Source organism: Gasterosteus aculeatus, chromosome 3 (genome assembly GCF_964276395.1).
Source record: "Gasterosteus aculeatus chromosome 3, fGasAcu3.hap1.1, whole genome shotgun sequence".
NCBI classification, from domain to species: domain Eukaryota; kingdom Metazoa; phylum Chordata; class Actinopteri; order Perciformes; family Gasterosteidae; genus Gasterosteus; species Gasterosteus aculeatus.
The window spans coordinates 10882160-10901363 of NC_135690.1; the positions used below are offsets into that span (position 1 = coordinate 10882160).

General features: G+C 47.3%; 1 protein-coding gene across 5 annotated transcripts in view; it reads left to right on the forward strand.

Moving 5' to 3' along the window:
- Positions 1–18244, forward strand: part of LOC120815869 (3',5'-cyclic-AMP phosphodiesterase 4B) — a 39084-nt gene extending 20840 nt beyond the window's left edge. For all 5 annotated transcript variants that reach the window (XM_040170912.2, XM_040170913.2, XM_040170915.2 and 2 more), the window contains 11 exons: positions 188–237; positions 6177–6289; positions 12247–12340; positions 13538–13755; positions 13846–13944; positions 14312–14476; positions 14867–14966; positions 15178–15332; positions 15455–15577; positions 15681–15863; positions 15961–18244. In XM_040170912.2, the coding sequence (XP_040026846.1) occupies positions 188–237; positions 6177–6289; positions 12247–12340; positions 13538–13755; positions 13846–13944; positions 14312–14476; positions 14867–14966; positions 15178–15332; positions 15455–15577; positions 15681–15863; positions 15961–16329 (1669 nt within the window). In that variant the 3' untranslated portion in view covers positions 16330–18244. The remainder of the gene's footprint in view (positions 1–187; positions 238–6176; positions 6290–12246; positions 12341–13537; positions 13756–13845; positions 13945–14311; positions 14477–14866; positions 14967–15177; positions 15333–15454; positions 15578–15680; positions 15864–15960) is intronic.
- Positions 18245–19204: the final 960 nt, after the last annotated feature.

Genomic DNA, 19204 nt, shown 5'->3' on the forward strand with positions numbered 1-19204 from the left:
CCATAGAAGAAAAACTGACTTACATAAAGTTCAGAGAACTGAGGGAGCATCTGTTGTGTGTCTGTGCTGTGGCAACAAGGCCTGCTGCTTCAACCACATCGCACTACGCAAAAAGTGACGCAAACCTTTGCTGAGCATCGGGGCACCGGATTTTAACGGTTTCTGGCATGTTTCTCCCCGGTTGCAGGAGGTCTCCTGCTACCAATCAGCCCACTCTCACCAAAGTCTGTCTGTCAGGTGAGTCCTGTCCCAAGCGTTGCATAAGCATTGCATTGTTTTTATGTAATAGTTTTATACATTTTAAGAAATCAAAAGTAAAGTCTTGCTTTTGAAGGATTCGAAAGATGCTGAAGAATGAGTGTCGACGCGCTGATGTGAATCCTTAAAGGTGCAGTTTCATGCATTAAAGCCAGAGATACAAATGTATCTGAATAGTAAATGCACAGTTGACATCAATTCATAATTGAAAAAGAAGCTCAAACAATGAATAGGGTCAGCAAATTCCTACAGTTTCATTAGACTGAGATAGAATGTGCGTTTTACAAACATAGTCCTCTGCATGCAAATACTTAGTTGGTGGAGATTCATTTGGGGAGAGACGCCATTGCTTATGAACACAACCGTGTCAACAGTACTAGTGCAGTTTACAGCGCCGGCACAAAGTGCGTTATCTACTTTCAGCCTTTTCACACGTGCAAGCTGTGATCTTTCGGGTTATTGATTAGGGAAAATGTGACTTGACAAAAAATTCCCATGCACCTTCTCTGCAGAAGACAGGGTGAGAATCACGGAAGGAGTTTGAATGCTTGTGATTCAGATGAGGTAGGTGTGAAGTTCAGAAAGGGAGGGGGGGGGGCATTAGTTCCTGTTGCACTGGTTCTTCAAGCCTGATTGACGTCAGCGCGGCGTGCACGCGCTTGATCTCCACTTCCTATCAGCGCAGATGGGCTGAAAGAAGGAAAGAATACAAGTCTTATTGTCCTTCCTCCTCCACACTTCTCGCAAACCTTGCCCTTTGCGGAGTAATCTCTGACGTGCAAAAACCCATCTTGTTGTTGGCGTGGAAAAGATGTAATGAGAAAAACAAGTATGAACAAGCCAATTTTAAATGAGTGTGAAACATCTTACACACAATACTCTTGTGTTTTTGATTCAGCGTCCTACTCACGTTTCACCATGGAATGTCACCAGTCATCTCCTCCTGAGAATACAGAGAACATCCAGCACACCTGACACTACGGGACATAATAGCAATTGTTTAGGGGGAGACTACAACAATTAACAATATTCCAAAGAAAGACGTCCTCGTATTCGTATCCTGTGATGTAATGGTTTCTGTATCGTATTCGTCAACTCTTTGACCGGAAAAGCGGAGCAGATTTTTTCCTGTTTTGCATCTGTGTTTAGTGAGGTGATACCCCCCCCACCAGTTGTGGAAAGGATGTTGTAACTGCGTCTGAGTGGGCAGGAGCTGGCTAATCTGGAGCTCTGTGAAACATTGATTATCTGCTGCGAAGGGATCTCAGATGGTCAATAGATTTTAAAAAAGTGAAAAGTGAAGAGTGTGTTGCGTGCCAAGTGAAGAGTGTGTTGCGTGCCACCTTGGCGGGAGACGGTGAGGTAAGATGGGAATGTCGCTCTACAGACAGCAAAAGGAAATGCATTGAAATTCAGAGAGAGATTTCACACAGGAGATATTACCGGCGGAATAAAAGGTCTGATTGCAAGAATAAACAAAAAGAGTTTTGGGAATAGGCCCCATCACTTTTATACCAGCGAGCTCCCTGATTGTCAGCTCCGCTCTTTATTGCTCATAATAAATAGCACTTTCGAGAAAATTTGCTTAATGGTGACGTCTTTGACCTCAAAGGGCCGGCGATGAGTCTGTAACGCTTGTCATCGCTAGCATTTAATGAAACATTGTCCCAGATGGAGGAGTCCAGGGTCCACGGTTAGTCATTCAGAAATGAATATCTAACGTTGTATTGTGTGGATTTTGTGGAACTAATACAAATGCGACGGCCCAATACTTTTACCGCTCTATCCAATCAAAACGTGGCTTACACAAGATTTTCCGACTTTGCACGTACGCTGCTGAGTGTCAGGCCCCAGATAACAGGTATTACTCATCCACCTTTTTGTGTAAACATGTTCTGAAGGAGAAGTCATTGTGACGATCACAAACAGGTCCCTCTGATAGAAGACAGAGGAAGAACAGCACGTGTCAATCAACTGTAATGTGTGGGATTTTTTTTTGCCTAACATGAATAACAAGGTGTTACCTGTGAATTAGGGCAGGGCCTTTTGCATGTTGCGTTGAATGCGCAGAATGACAAGTAGAACCCATTTGTAGGCCTAATAAACTGTGTCAAATATTTAAAACGACAGATTTTAGTTTGTCATTCTCTGCAGCATTGTTTTATGGTTGTAATGAAAGTGGTTAAAGTTGTTTGTTGTGGAGGCCAATGCTGTTTTTGCTTGAGACCGCTTGAGTTTTACGTATCATTACTGACGAAGAAGTGCACTCCTTTACGTTTAATAGAATGAACAAACAGATTTGAGTAGACACCCGGACAGCAGACCACGAACTGACAGCCAGAACGAACTTGACCTGAAGTCTCTGCGGTCCGCTCCGCTCGCCGGTCGTCACTCTGTCCCACAGCGGGAATCCATTTCGGGTTTTCCAGGCTCACAGCCAGAGGAGGGGATCTGGAGGCCTGCAGGCGTGCAGCCTGGTTAAGCATTTGAATTATGTCATTGACGTCAGCACAGTCATAAACCTTGCCGCGGCCCATCCCGCAAACGGGGCCCCTGCCAGCGCCGCTCCATGGTGCATTGTGAAGGAGCTGCCAAACAGGCCTTGATGAGCCGTGCGGTGAAGCCTTTTGTTCTGACAGGTGAGGAGGTCATGGCCCATTTGTAAACTATGAGGATACACAATCGTTTGAAGTTGTTTGTGAGAGAAGACAGTGGGATGGTGTGGTTTCGGGGGCTGGACCTTTTACAAATGTCCACCCCTTATTTTTAGGATTATTGTTATCACAGCAGTGAGAAGTGAAACACAAACTGCGCTGTGTACGGGCACGTACCTGTTTCAGAGTGTGTTTTCGCTTTCATGACATGCGGCGGTCTAGATGAGCACTGTGTGTTTGCTCACATGAACGAACATGCATTGCTATAATAGCATCATTGCATTAAATAAAAACGATGACCTTCCACTTCCAGTGCATTTTATTTTGATACCTTGATACATTTTTCTGATCCTTTTCTAATTTTACTTAAATGTTTGAATGCAAACGTATTCAAGTATTTAATAACTATTTCATTCGGTGCACAGTAAATGAATGAGGTAAAAGATGTTATCAGCAAGGGGTGGAAATGGATCATGCAGTTCAGCTCTGCACACCAAACTCCAGCCAGACAGCAAAGGAAGCTGGGGTTTTTTTTGGGGGGGGGGTTGAGAGCACAGAGAGGGGCAGTGTGAGGTGGAAGTGAGCGGAAGGTGTTTCACGCGGGAACGGAGCGGGGGGGGGGGGCGCTTGAGCGTAGCCGCGCTCGTCGGTGCAGTTGATGGCTCTCACAGAGGCCGGTTTGTGGCCCCCACAGGGGAGAGAGTCGGAGGGGGAGGGAGAGAGGGGAGGCAGACGGGGTCTGTCTGCACACTGAGGCCTGTTGTCCTCTAGGCCGCCTCGAGCATATGGCCGAAGCATTAGGACTCATCGTAGAAGAGAAAAAAAAGAGAGACTCACTGAAAAAAAAGAAAAAGGCTGGAAAAGTACCTCGCGCTCTGTCTGGGAGCAGGTTTTTCAGACTGAGCGTGCGTCACGCCACCTTTGACTGGTGACATTGTGAAATGTCTGTCAGCCCATTTAGCGCTGTATTTATGATCAACCACAACGCAGTGATGGATTCAGCAGCCCCCTCTGCTCCTCCTCCCTAATGAGGATCATAAGATGTCCAGTTGTGTCCTCCAGCTGACGGACACGTCAAGCTCCGCTTTAGTTGTTGTTGCGTTGAGCATTTGGTATGAAGCCAAACACCAAAACCAGCACATTTTTTAAGGTTTTTACTGACGTCACACTGTGAGTTGTGTGTGTGTGTGTGTGTGTGTGTGTGTGTATGAATCAGTCACCAGCTTTAAAATGACCTGCGTCCTGGTCATACAGGCAGCGGTGATGAGCCAAGACTTTGATGAATCACGACTTCTTTGCTGAACTCCCCAATGTGCCCAAATGCTCTCATTGGAGGAAATAAGGGGGGGGGGGCAGGATGTGGTCAAGGAGGTGTTCTTGACAACATCTCGCCAGCTTATGGCCCAACTGACTGCCACACGTTGGTCTGCACCCCATTTCAACAGCTCTCCACCTCGCGCGTGAGCTGGTTTCAGGCCGAGCTTCCTGCCGCGCGCGTCACTGACTTTTACGCGCGCGGCTCGGATGCCCGTGGTTCCTGTGAAGGGTTTGAACTGTGAGGCTCTGGCGTCCGGCGGTGTTCTGTAACCACGGGGTTCTTTGTATTCCCCAACCTGGAGCTCAAGTCAAAGGGAAATCGGCCTGACCCGAGGAGTGAGGCCAGTGCTGTGAGGAACCGCTGGCATGATTCCTAATAGTCGCGATTGAAACTGCAGTTGAAACTCTAAACTTTGACATTCAAAACAGTCGCTGTCGTCATGTTGTTCTGATACCGTTCTACGCTGGGGGGGGGGGAGTTCCCGAGCTGCACGTATTTTGACTGAGATTTCATTGAAGTTCTTTGTGAGCGTCTGCACACCGGCTCTGCTGTTTGAAGAGCTTTGATCTACTACGCGCTGACGTAAATCGGGCAGCAGCACGCTGGCTGTCCCGTTTTCACTAAGCATATGGGGTAAATGTCTTCCATGTGTGAAGCCCTATGAAGTAGAGATCAGTCTTTCCCATAGAAAAAGGAAGTTGGGAGGGGGGGGGGGATCCAGATGTGCTCAGCGTTTACTCTCTGCGGGCGGATATTTGTTGAAGCAACATTTTATCAGGGAATTGATCGTAATTTGTTCCTTCGCGTTTTATCATCTGCACACATTTTAGTTTTTCATAACCCCCCCCCCCCCCCCCCCCCCCTTTTCCCCTCTGAAGTTTGCGACCGGAACACGTGTGTGAGGCGTAGCGGGCAACGACGCGGCGCTTTAACCGGATGACCGCTTGGACGGTCGCTCCACCTTTTCAGTAGCTCCGCTCCATGTTTTGCGTGAGTTCCGTGCCAAAGAGGAAGCGCTTTAGTTTCTTTTGGCACGCGAGTCAGAGTTTGCCTCTCGTGTTGCTCCACAGAGTTTGGTGTTTGAAATAAATATGTTTTTTTTCCCTCCCTCGGACAGGAGAGAGCCGGATTGTTGATTATGGGGGAGTGTGTGATGCTCCCGCTGCAGTTGAGCAGTGTGAAGACTACAAGTGGGCTGCATGTTTCAGAGAGGACGTTTCCTGGAATGGAGCCTCTTGGAGCATTTTGCTTTGCAGAAATAACAACGTGCATTCAATAAATTCATGTAGCCTCTTTCTCTTTTACTCCCTTTTGTCTCAATACTTAAGAATAGTTGATGCAGATATTAATAAGAGATTCAACATCATTAAGGGAGTATAAGAAGCCAAATTGTTCTCCCCCCCCCCCCCCCCCCCCGCAGCCCCACTGCAGACTGTGTATACAAATCACTTTTTAATGGGAGGGGGGGTTACGGACAGCAGGAGGCTGCAGGAGGTTTTCACACCACTTTTTCAGCAGCCAGAGTGACCCTAGGAGGGGGGGGGGGATAAGCGAAAGGAGGGAGATCTGAGAGTGGGTGGGTGGGCGGGGAGGACCAGGCCGGGTGGGAGGGAGTTTGGGGAGCGCACCAGAGACGAGGGAACGGGGGGGTTCATGGAGAGAAAGAGGCTACAGAGAGAGTCTGCAAACAGCAACTCTGGCCCCGAGTTTGTCCGAAGTCTGTGAAGTGGTGGAGCAGAGTAATAAGATGAAGGAGCTGTGTGTACACACCTCCCCTCCTTCCTCCGCGTCTGCCGGATGCCCCGCGGGCCAGTCCTCCGTCCGGTCAAGCCACACTCGGCCCATCGGACCGCCGCCACCACCACCGTCGCGCGTGGTGTCGGAGGGCCCCGCCGTGGACATGGATCCTCTTGGGCCTGAATACGTGTCCATGTGTCTGTTGGCAGATGACTCCTACCAGAAGCTGGCTATGGAGACCATGGAGGAGCTGGACTGGTGTCTGGACCAGCTGGAGACCATCCAGACCTACCGCTCCGTCAGTGACATGGCCTCCAACAAGGTAGGACCATTCCGCCCCCACGGATTACTGCATGTGCAGACGGCGCGTTGTGATGTCTAATGAGGGGACTTTTAAAATTCTATTAGCTAATTCTCACGTCCATTTAAAAAGGTCACACAATTTTTGCAACTGCCATAAGGGAGATTTCAATTTTCAAATTGCATGTTTAAAAGTTGACTACTATGTTGACTATATATATATATATATATATGCTCATATGCTCTAAATGACAGGATATTTGTGATTGTGTATTTAAGGGCAACTTAAAATTGTGATATATGTTTAACTGTCATTGCCTGGTCCATCCACTGTGACAACGATGCACACAGCACACCCGCTCTGCACAGCGCTGTCTAAAATTGATAGACTAGAATTCAGAGGAAAGGCGCTCGTCCAACTGCTGTTCAATGTTTCAGAATCATCATTTACACAGTATGCGTTCTGTAGTTCACTTTCAACAATGAGCTTGGTACGGGGGCCTCACTGTCTTGTACGCGGCTGTAGAATTGTTGCAGTGTGGTGGCCAATTTGCGCAGCGGGTGCAAAATGTAAATAGCTTTTTGCCACATTGACGCACTTGCAAAGTAGTAACCTCTCTGTAGTTGTGTGTGAACTGTATTGTTTTGCATAAATAACTACTGATTTCCTGTTAAAATAGTGAAACCATGTTCTTATATTATTCAAATTATAATAGATAGTAGGTGTGGCAATTGAACACTCTTTATTAAGCTGAATATTCTTCTTCTATCCATGACGTGGGGCGTATTCATGATGAATACGTACAAGGATGTAGTATTGAAATAATGTCCCGTTTGTGTCCGATCAAACATTTCTGCGTTGCTTACAAATGTGTTAATGCAAAACTCTGTTCCGTGTGTCACCGTGCTAATATTGGCCAACGAGCAATTAGTACATCTGAGCCTGATGGAAATGTCGGAAAGCTACGGCATCATATAGATGATGATACATGATGATGATGATGATGATGGAGTAATCAATAGTCATTGGAACATCTTCTGGGAACCAGAAAAATATCTGTGCAAAACACTTGAAGAATAGACTTTGCCATCCCTGCTAGTGTGCCTGAAAAGATCACTCATATGTTCTTATTAATAGTCATTGAAACTTGACGTTTTGAATGTAAGTGTAGTAACCGGGTTGGAGGTAATCTAAATAGACACACTGTGGGGTTTCATGACTGCACAAAGCAGCTATTTGGATCTCATTACTTCTCTTTCATTTTTTCGTGTGTATTTTGTCTGTGCGGAGCTCAACCAAAATAAGTGTAGAGTGCGCAGCATAACTCAACCCCCACGCCGCCAGAGGAGACTCTGTGGCGGCGGCAAATTATAAACACCCAGGGTGGTGTTGTCCGTATCCGTTTGTATTCCAGCCTGTGGTCGGAGGGCGGATTGGGACGGGGAGGGGGGGTGTTGTTGTCAGCGGTAACTGGTGACCGTGACACCGGTTTCCTGTCTCTCTTTATTTCCCGTGACCCCTCCCCCACTGCCCCTTCTCCTCTGCTCCCTTGTTAGCCAGTCTTGGCGCATAAGCGCGTCACCGGGGGCCGTCGAGACAATGAGCCCGAGGCCCTGCGGACGCACGCCAGCGCAGCCACCCGGTCAGGCAGGCCGAGGACATTGTTTACCCTGAGTCAGAGTCCTCCCAGGGTGACCCAGCACCCCCACCAAGCATTGTTGGTGCTTTTCCAAGGGTTCAACTAGTCACGGTGTCACAGTCGAGATTCGTCAGTGTTCTAGTTTTTAATTAAAAAAACAAAAATCGATAAGAAAAATGTATTAATGCAGCAACTGTAGACTTTTGTTGCTCTCCAACATTTAAATGATGCGACGTTCGACAAAGAGCCTGTTTCTCTTCAGCAGCCCATGGATGTAATTGAGCCCACGTCTGAGAAGCCAGGGCGTCCGTCTCTTTATTCTGGGTCCAAGGGCACAGGTGTGTCCGGGCCGACGGGGACCACACACCCGGCTGACCGCCAGCCTGGGCGGCTGTGACCTCACAGCCGGGAGCGGCTCCCCCTGCCCCTCACTGTCATTAGCCCACGCCGCACTTCCACGCTGATGCCGGTGGAGGCCTTGCACAAACACCGCCATCTGAATCCAGTTAGGGGAGCTTAGCGCTTTGCGGGCTAGCGTGCGAGCGAGCCCCCCAAGCGAAGCGCGAGCGAGTAGGAAACTTCGACTCACGTGTGGTCATTTCGACTTTGAAGCGCCGCCGTCTTCAGAGGGAGGGGGGGAAAAAAAATGACAAAATGATTGAAACAGATGTAGCGGTGGGTCCGTAGCTGCAGCGCGGGGTAATGGACGTTAAATTACAGCGTAGTGATTCCGTTTGACTGAAAGGCTGCTGGAGCGGATCAGACAAGCTGCAGCAGTGATTTCTGTGCTTAATTGTTATTGAAACGCTCTACGTCTGGCTTATTTTCTATCGCATCAGCAGATTTCTGACACCGAGGAGGTGAATATGAAACTATGCTTTTTTCTGCAACCCGATGCTTAAGTAGGCTTTATCAACACTTTCTAGGAATATCTATCCTGTGTTAAACTAAACCCGCATGGTGTCAACCGCTGTGTGTTGACACTGCAAACGTCCACGCGGAGGACAGACGCAGCGTTGGACCCCCCCGTGTGGACTTTGTCATATTGCACAGCAGAGGCATTGCAATATTCGGTCGAATACTCTCAGTCAAGGTCGAAGATTAGTGTAAGAACTGAGCTTGGAAACTTTTTCGTTTGACTTTGTGCCGCCGGGCTGATGATGCTGATCATGCTGAACATGTTTTCTGGGACTTTTCAGTGATGAACTTAGGTATGTTAATTGTTTGGTGCCTGAGGACATTGTAAGAGTCGGTCCCTTTACTGGCAGACAACCCGCTTCCTATCAAGTTTAGAGGAAGTAGGTGGGGACACATGTTCCGCCCCGTGTCTGAGGGAGGTGCTAGCAACCTTTTGTTAAAGCGTATATGCCAGTCAGTCAAGTCAGCTTTACCACTATAAGTTTCCTGCCTTACTTCAGCACCAAGGGAGGAAGCAGGCAGAGCCTCAGACGAACACACAAGTTATTTCTTGTGACACAGGATTTCTTTCGGCTCGTGCTTGTGCTCATTTTCTCGTTGAGTGACGATGGGACTATGTTCTGAAAAGCAGATGAAAAACTTTAGCGTTCTCACAAGTTTGAAAAAGGTGAGTTATTTTGCATTGTTCTGTGAGTTTGGTCCCTCATATGGAGGTTGTTATTTATACATTGGTGCATTTATAAAAATGTGTTCATTATGAATTAGTTTGATCAGAGGGCATTTCTTTGGAGAAGATGATCAAATATTGAATTGTATTTTGCTTTCTCTGCTTGCTCGTTTGGATTCAGTCCAGAGGAACTAAACACTGGTCCGGTGGCACATTTGGCTGAAACAGAAACTTTTGACACATTTTGTGTTCATGTGTAGTTGTTCGAACTTTGTTTCAACCTGCATTCAAACATGTACTTTGCATTGCGGAATTTGCGAAACAATGACTTCAATGTGCACCTGTTTTGAATATTCAAAATTTATGAGCCATCCGCTCATCTTCTGAGAACTAACCACAGTTTTTTTTCTTGGGTTAATGAAACTCCTGGAGGTTACCTAAGATCAGGGTTTTGTTTTTTTCCCCCTGAGTGTGGGCCCTCTTGACTAACTTAAAAGGATGCATGAGATTAGGCCATGCATTGAGTCATCTTTTGTCCTGAACACTCACAGACTGGTCACCATGCCGCGTTGCATTTGCTGCACTTCTGACTCAAAGCGACTGAAATGTATCTCGGTGCGCGATTACTTTCTTAGAGGTCAAACAAATCCATGCTGCTCCACTGCTTTGAAGAATCAATTACTAACTCCCTTCTGAAGGGAATAAAGCCTTCTGATTCCAAGCTCACATTTTTTTTGTCCTTAAGAGCTGTCTTTGATTTTTATGGAGTACCTCTGGCAGTTTGGGCTTTAGAAGCAGCCCCTGCTTTGAAAGGGGTATTGAATCTGCACTGTCAAGTTGATGTTCGCAGTCTGCTTGATAGTTCATGCCTGTTAAGCTTCTGCGAAGAAAAGACCCCATTGTAAAATCCAAAAAGTAAAAAGTAAAATGCCTATAAAAAGGCATGATTAGCTTGTAATTTTCAGACATTATTAATACAGGAAATGGAACCACAATTCCAGAAAGGGGATTTGTTGCACCATTATCCCATTGCATTCCTTGTAAAGAATGTGTTAAGATTGTTGCACGAGAAAAGCTATTTTGTATCAGAATCTGCCTTCTTGAAGCCGCGTCCTGGATTTTTTGTCTAGCCTAGTTGTGTCAATCCAGCTCATCTCTGCCACAGATTGTGCATTGTGCGGCTTGTGTGTGATGTGATGCGATGTGTTTTAGAGTGGGGAACACCGTGAGAGCAATGGCATGAGCCACGTGACTCTGTTGCCATGGCGCTCAGGTTGACGTGCAATTGGTGGTGCTCTGGTGGGCGGCGGACTGAAGAAACTCTCATCCGTTTGTCTCAATCGAGAGCAAGGACGGGTCTTTAAAATGCACTGGAATGAATGTCAGCTGGAACGTGCACAGCAATTCCTGCCACGGAGGAAAAATAAAGACTGAACCCCAATCTGGTAAATTCATACCCAGCGTCTCCTCAGCCGTGGGACGGATGCGTCGGTGCTTTGAAGCCTCACATTGCGCAGTGTGCGTTGGATCTGTTCTGCATTACTGAGCAAGGAGAGCCAATCGGGAAGGGCGAGAGTCCAAGTTTGGGAGGGGTGAAAGAGAGACGGTGGGAGGGGGGGATTGCAGAGAGCTTAGGAGTGAGGGAGAAAGAGAGAGAGCGAGAGAAACATGTGGGGGGGATCCTCCAAACTCCGATTATCTGCAGTGCCGTGCATGGCTCAGTGTTTTGCGAGGGTGGGAGGCAAAGAGAGAGAATCCATCAGTCTGCCACAGGGGGCTCTACGGCTGGAGCCCACCCCCCCCCCACCACCCGCCCCCGCCTCCTTCTCTCTGTCTCTGTCCCATATTTCCTTTCTCCCTCAGCCTGCCCTTCCTCCCAGCCTGGCTCCATATGAGCTTGGGAAAGCTGGATTTCCCCCCCGGATGACGTTTAGATGGTGGCAGGAGGAGAAAAGGGGGTTTAAAGACACGGACAGAGGCAGTGACAACCGAAAAGCAAGCCGAGGAAATACAGGGGAGTGGTGGTGGTGGGGGGGGTGGGGGGATTCCATCACTCTCGGCCAGCGATCCTGGGAAACGGTGGGCGACGCGATGAGGAGGCGCAATCGGATGCGGGGATCCGCCGCAGCCCGTCTCTAGACACTTCAACCGGGGCATTTTTCCCTGCAGTCGACCGCTGGAAGGCGAGGATTCGGTGGCGCTCTGTGCTCCAGGTTGTGGGGCTGAGCTCAGCCTTGGGGGTCCACTCAGAGAGGAGCATACAGGGCTTCTGCTGGGGAGCGCCAGGGGCTCAGCACAGCTCCGCACCATGCCTGAGGCCAACTACCTGTTCTCTGTGTCCTGGGGATACATCAAGGTGTGTCTCAGAGGAGTGCTGTCACAGACGGGGCTACTGGATATTCGTGTGTTTTCCCCATGCAGCCGGAATTGCCACATTGATTTTGTTGTGTTTTGATTGCACACTTGGATGTGTGTGTGTGTGTGTGTGATTCCCTGATTTTGCATGCTATGCGCTGTTGTTGTGTTTGTTGAAATGCTCGGCAGTCAGTTGTCTTGGGGGCTAATTCAAACCAGGACCAAGGAGCCATAAACACTGACCTTATATGGTGCATTAAAAAACCACGTCCGTCCTCTCAAGGGAAAGGGGAACATAACAGGAAGTGCTTTGTTGAAACTGCAGAAAAACTAATATATACTTTTGTGTAAAGACAATTTGACCTCATCTTGTTGTTTTTCCTTTTTCTATCCCTCCAGTTCAAGAGGATGCTGAACCGGGAGCTAAGCCACCTGTCTGAGATGAGCCGCTCAGGCAACCAAGTTTCCGAGTACATCTCCAACACCTTCCTAGGTGAGCACTGCAGCACTGATCCAGACTCTAATATTACTTGCATAGGTGCAACATACTTAAACGTGCCGTTCTCCTTCAGAGATGACAGAGGTTACCCAGAGCGTGTGGCAAGTAGCGGAGAAAATCCTAGTTCGTCTGCTCCACTGCTCTCAAACCAGTCTGATCTGGTATGGGGGAGGGCAGAGAGTCCCCTCGCTCTAACTGCAGAGAGATGTGGAGATGTGGAGAGAGAGTGTGTGTGGGGGGGGGGTTATGCTCAGGGAAGGCTTCCCTCTGGAGGGCAGTGGGTGGGGAAAATGGGAGCTTGTTTGTGGGCACACGGGGCCGTCACGCATTATTCATCAGGAGGACAGCCGTGTCTCCCCCCGTCCACCTTCCCATCCACCTCAGCGCCTTCACACGCTCAGACCGGCCAGCTTGTCTGGGCCGCGTGCAGACCGATGTTCTGCTCCGGCTTGTAAACACGCCGCCATCTTCTCGCCTCCAAACAGTGACACCTACAAGGGGAACAGGGCTGGATGCATTGTAGCGCTAACGCTCACCGTGATGGAGGAGAGACAAACACCAGAGCGCAGAGAGAAGCTTATCTTTGAAGCTTAGTGGTTTTGTTGTCGTCTTTATTCCAGCCAACAGCTGTCCGTTGTATTGAGACCGTTTTCTTCCTGTGCTTTGTGGATCCTGCAGCACAGATATTTGTGTGTGTGTGTGTGTGTGTGTGTGTGGTGCACATATTCAGGCCGAGCCACTGACACACACACACACACACTGTGTGCCCGCATGGCGACTGAATGACACAAACCGAAACACACCTGCATGCTCACAAAGAATACAATATGACATAAACATTTCGGCCTAGTCTGAGCCAGCAGCTATGGTTCTGTGTATTGTTATTATCAGGGTTTCTCAGAATTGTCATCATAACAGTTAGGTAGCAGCCTTTTTGAAATGTTTTTGTTTTTGCTTTTTGTCTTTTTCTAGCAAAGTTAACTGAAGGATTGTTTCCTAATGAAACAACTCTGTGCAGCCTTTTCTGTCACGTAGGTGTGAGAGGTCAACTATCTGCCTGTGTTAACTTTGTTTACTCGGTACAAGCCGGGAGGCTTACGCAACAGCCCCAAGCTTATTCTACTGTCTTTGGAGTAAACGAGAAGCACCTTTTTAAAAAAAACTATATTGTGTGTCTTCTTTCCTCTGCAGAGAAGCAAAATGAGTTGGAGCTTCCGTGTCCAGTTCCTAAGTCCAGGGAAAGGAAGAGGAGACAAAAGCAGCAACTGCAGCAGCAGCAACAGCAGCAGCAGAGTGGGATGATGACTCAGATCAGCGGGGTGAGGAAGGTCAGCCACACACCAAGCATCTGTGCAAGCACGAACAATCGCTTTGGGGTGAAGACCGACCAGGAGGAGCTGCTGTCGAAGGTAAGTGATTGACAGGTCGACGTTTGTCCGTATATAACGTGAAAGTCGTGCAGTCGTCTGAAAGTCTTTGTCTGGTCTGTTCTCCTACAGGACCTGGAGGGCATTAACAAATGGGGCTTAAATATCTTCCAAGTGGCCGAGCACTCCCGCAATCGCCCGCTTACATCCATCATGTACTCCATCTTCCAGGTTAGTGTGTATGATGTGAAAAAACAACAACAACAACATCATTCATGAACACATGCTGGAATAGAGGGCGTAAGGCACGGCACACGTTGGTGTGTGTAGTATGTTCAGCTGTCAGTATCCCTACAGGGACATCTGCTAGAGGGACATTAGCACTTGAAATGATTTTCTAGCTGTGAATCATCATGGCGGGAGGGCGAACTGTTTTCATATTCGCCTTTTCAGTAATGTATGACTCACAATTTGCCAACCTGATTTTAAAGTCGGCCCACCAGTACAGTACGCGGGTAAAAAGCTCAAAACGAGATCTCACACAGTGTAACGTCCTCATTGAGAAATCTCACTTCTTTTTTCTTCTTCCTCTACGCAGGAGCGAGACCTGATGAGGACGTTCAAGATTCCAACGGACACCTTTGTGACGTTCATGCTGACCTTAGAGGACCACTATCACTCCGACGTGGCTTACCACAACAGCCTGCACGCGGCTGACGTAGCCCAGTCCACACACATCCTCCTGTCCACTCCTGCACTGGATGTAAGTCACTTTCACTTATAGGGATCACGCCTCCGGTCACTGTTGTTTTGTAAGAAAGTAAATTTGAAAAATGGCTGCATTTTGCATGTCTTTGCTTTTTGTTTTTGCCAAATTTACACGTAGTCACAATCTGGTATCTTATACATTTGACAGCCGACACCATTAAAGTGTCATTCATCGGCTGCACCTATTTCTCAAGCTCTTTGTTTTGGTTTAATAAAATGAATGGCATTGTCGTCACAAATGCTGGCATGCCCGAGAAACTGCATGCATGAAACGATGACGCACGGAAGGCTCGGCCTCAAACAATTGTCTGATACCTTACCTTGTTCGGTCAGGTTACTGTAAAGCTCATTGACCTGTATTGTTCTCCCTACTCCTCTAACACAGGAGGTGTTCACAGATCTGGAGATCTTGGCGGCCATTTTTGCTGCAGCCATTCATGACGTGGACCACCCAGGAGTGTCTAACCAGTTCCTCATCAACACCAGTAAGTCCTCTCTACTGTGAAAAAAGCGATAACACTGAATATATTTGCATGGTTTAATGGGATCCTGCAACAACAAGGCAAACATGTGGGCTTTTAGGGACAGTGCATGGTTACCATAGTTACCTGACCTGAGTTTATAAAGCAAGAGCTCCCAATGTAACGTCTTTCTTCCTGTCACTTTCCCCCCCCCCCCTCCCTCCTCTGCCTTTAGACTCCGAGCTGGCTCTGATGTACAACGATGAGTCAGTGCTGGAGAACCACCACCTGGCTGTGGGCTTCAAACTGCTGCAGGGGGATAACTGCGACATCTTCCAAAACCTCACCAAGAAGCAGAAGCAGACGCTGCGGCGGATGGTCATCGACATGGTGAGGGAACGTCTGCACATCTGTCGGACTCCTGCTTCAGCCTTCGGCGTAATGTCTTGACTGCTTTATTGCTTACTTCCTACATTATTCTTACATCATCCTCTGTCCTTCTCTCCTTCCAGGTGCTGGCAACCGACATGTCCAAACACATGAGCCTGCTGGCTAATCTGAAGACGATGGTGGAAACCAAGAAGGTGACCAGCTCTGGAGTTCTGCTGCTGGACAACTACACAGACAGGATGCAGGTGAGGGGCCTGCTCGCACACCCGCGTGATGCTGACAGCCTGGCACACGGGAAGGAGGGACGCGACATTAATTGTCGTTGTTGGTTTTATTTTTTTTTGGCAGGTTTTGCGTAACATGGTTCACTGTGCGGACCTGAGTAACCCGACCAAGCCCCTGGATCTGTACCGGCAGTGGACAGACAGGATCATGGAGGAGTTCTTCCACCAGGGAGACCGGGAGAGAGACAGGGGAATGGAGATCAGCCCAATGTGCGACAAACACACAGCTTCGGTGGAGAGAACACAGGTGGGGAAGAAGCACCTTTAGCTCCTGAAATAGAAAATGTTGTTTTTTGTTCATTTTCATTTGACTGATATCATCCCTTTTTTAAATCTTTCTCCAGGTTGGCTTCATTGATTACATTGTCCACCCTCTGTGGGAGACGTGGGCAGACCTGGTCCACCCCGACGCCCAGGACATCCTGGACACACTGGAGGACAACAGGAACTGGTACCAACGCATGATCCCCCAGAGTCCCTCCCCTCCGTTCTACACCAGCGACGGGGAAAGCGGCCAACCCGGGGAGTTGGAGGGGGGCCCCGTGGCGAGTAAATTCCAGTTTGAGCTGACACTGGATGACCAGGATGAACGGGACGCAGGCGGCGAGAACGCCGTGATGGAGACGGCTGGCGGCGTGATACTTGAACAACACGCCTGTGACGGGGACAGGGTGGAAATGACGACGTGCGACATCTCGCCTGCGGAAACATAGCCAGACTGACGGTGTTCTAAGAGGCCGGCAAGTTTTGCTGGTTCGGCTGAATTCATTTAATTGCAGTAGAGCAATCCTGCAATGTCGCTCTTTGGAGCTGCCCGGCAAAAGAGGGCCCGAATGAATGGGGGGGCCACCCGTGAAAAGGAGGCTTGGAAACCCCTTCGGCAGTTTGTTTTGAGCCCCCCCCTCGGAAGGGAGCCGGAAGAGGCGTGTTGCTTAAAGAAGGGACTGCTGTCAGACTGCTGAGGCAGGACTGAATCTCACAGACACAGAAGGTGTTTGTTTCTGTGTACTGGGACTAGTAAAAAATCCAAATTTGCACTTCAGGACGTTTTTTTATTATGTTCATTTTAATTATTCATATTGTGTCTGGACGGGATGCCACCTGGTGAAATGCCCAACCAAAAATGACTATTCGGCAAGTTTTTATTTTTAACGTTTTTGTTTTTTTACGCTCGAGTTGTGTGCCTTTTTTCTTTTCTTATTTTTTTTCAACAATCGTTTGTCTTTGTAAGTCTTTTTATAATTTATTGAACACATTTGTGTAGCTGTAAAAGGTGTCAACTTTTCTACAATAAGGATGCGTTTCTCTCACACAGTCTTCCTCGTGTTCTGGGAGTATGAGCTTGTTCTGTGGATGTATTTCTAAAATCAGACAACTTCCCAGCACAATCTGCACTTTGTGGCATAGGACAAGGAGACCTCAGAAAGCATGAGTAACATTACATTTATGTAAACATGTAAAACATGTTTTCTTCAATAATTCACTTTTCACAAGCAATTTCCCTCTTTGATGAAAATGATATTTTGTATTTCGAGTCCAAAAACTAAACCAACTCCAAAGATCCTGTCAAGAAAGCACTTTGATGATTTCACTGCCACCTCTAAAGAGTGTGAACCCGTGCTTGAAGAGTCAGTAGTGAAGAAAATCAAACCTGTGACCGGAAGGGAAATTGATCCCCGACGCTGCCATTTAACTGGGTGACGAGTTCAGTCAAATGAAAGGTTAAAACTCTCTGCAAGAGTTCTGTCTCTGCCTTGTAATCCCCCTGGTTCATCCGCTCACATGGATAGGCTTCACGTCCTGGATCATTCTGAGCTACGGACGACTGTGCACATTTAAAAAGACACCTGTTAGTAATATAATAATTGTATTGTAGTTTCTATTCCAGCACTTTGAATCTGTCGACAGTCTTCAGCACGTTGCTGATCTGTCCAACACTACCTTAAAGGTACCACAATGTAAGGTGCAAACTTCCGAATAAACGGTGGGGGGTCCCGATATCGGGTCATTACCCGATACCTTCCGGCGTGTCTGGGTGCGTGAAAGTGTGTGTGTGTGTGTGCGTGTGTAAACCGAGTCGCACAATCTTGTTGCACCGAGCTGTGTTGTGCCAACACTGTATTTATTATCCTCCTCCTTGTATATGATAATATTGATTGTTAATATTTCCTGTATATTTGTTATTATTTATATGCACTACCCCGTATCGAATCGGTTTGACTGAACTTGTCTGGTGGTTCTGTCTTACTGTTTTTTGTCAGCTGTTTTGCTATACAACCGTAACATGAAGTTATGCAGCTCGATTTTGATAATTTGGGACGTTTGTTTTTAAAATTCCAGCCATGAAATGGTGGACAGTCGGAACCAGCCACACGTTGTGTGGTGCAGAAGAGGTTCTGCATTTGTTTTTGTCTTTTTTCCCGGTGGATTATGAAGGCTGGATTACTGCAGTATTTTGTGTACGGTGACTGGTCATTGTACAGCTATTGGAATATTTGCTGAAATATACTGCATTGTTTCAAATATATTTTTTCAGTGTTTTTCCTCACAATATATGGTAAAATTGTGTATGTAGTGCTCAAGAAATGTTTTCTATCAGATGAATAAAATGGGCATGTACTACAGAAATGTGTTGTCTGGATATTATTGGATCAAATTCGCAAGCAAAGCATATTTACGTACACAGTATAGCCTTCACCTTTTAACATAGTGCTTGGGATTTCTATATGTATATCAAGACTAAACGACAGCCACTTGTCAATGTCTCCCTTAGCTATTGTAAAACAGCAAGGTAATAGTACATAATGTAATACATTAAACCCATGAACAGTTTTGTATAGTTTTTAAGTTGGTAGAAATAATAAAACCAACACATTCCAAAGCAGCAAAAAGACATTTCAGAATGAACTTTGTTCTTTCTTTGTTCCAGTCAAAACTCTAGGAAGGCATTTTTTTTTACATGATAAAAGATTGGATCATTTACCAGAATTTCGTGGGATAGAGAAGATTCTAAGCTAGTAAAAGCCGCCCTCTGCAGCAAAACTGATTGGTTGGGCTGGCGACAGCTGGGAGGCTCAAACGTGATTAACTTGTTCTTTGTCTTCCTAGAGAAGCCAGAATGACACAACTAAAGTGAATCGTCAGCAGTTCAAATAACTAAGAATGATGTGTTTTTTGTCAACGTCACAATTCCAGTTTTTCAACTTTGAGGGAAAAAACCTGGTAGAAGAGACGACCGCTTCCCTGCAGAGACGCCACTGACACGTCTCCCCTCTGATCTGAGTTCAGTAACTTCCGGCCGGCCAGCCGGCAATGTAAACAGGAAGGGCAGAGATAGTGATGCTTATGTGCTGGGCCTTCAGGGCCATTCACTCTCCCATGACTCAAGACGATAAGCATCTGGAATACGTGATCAACAGGAGGTAAAAATGGTACGTGGCCATAGATGACGTTTAAAGATTTGGTTTTCTGCGTAAGCTCAACAAAGCAGGAGGGAGGAAAGACATCTCATCTTCACTGCTCACATTATGGAGAAGCGACAGCTCGCTTGATAATGTGGTACAAGTTTTTGCAGCTATTTAGATTTTC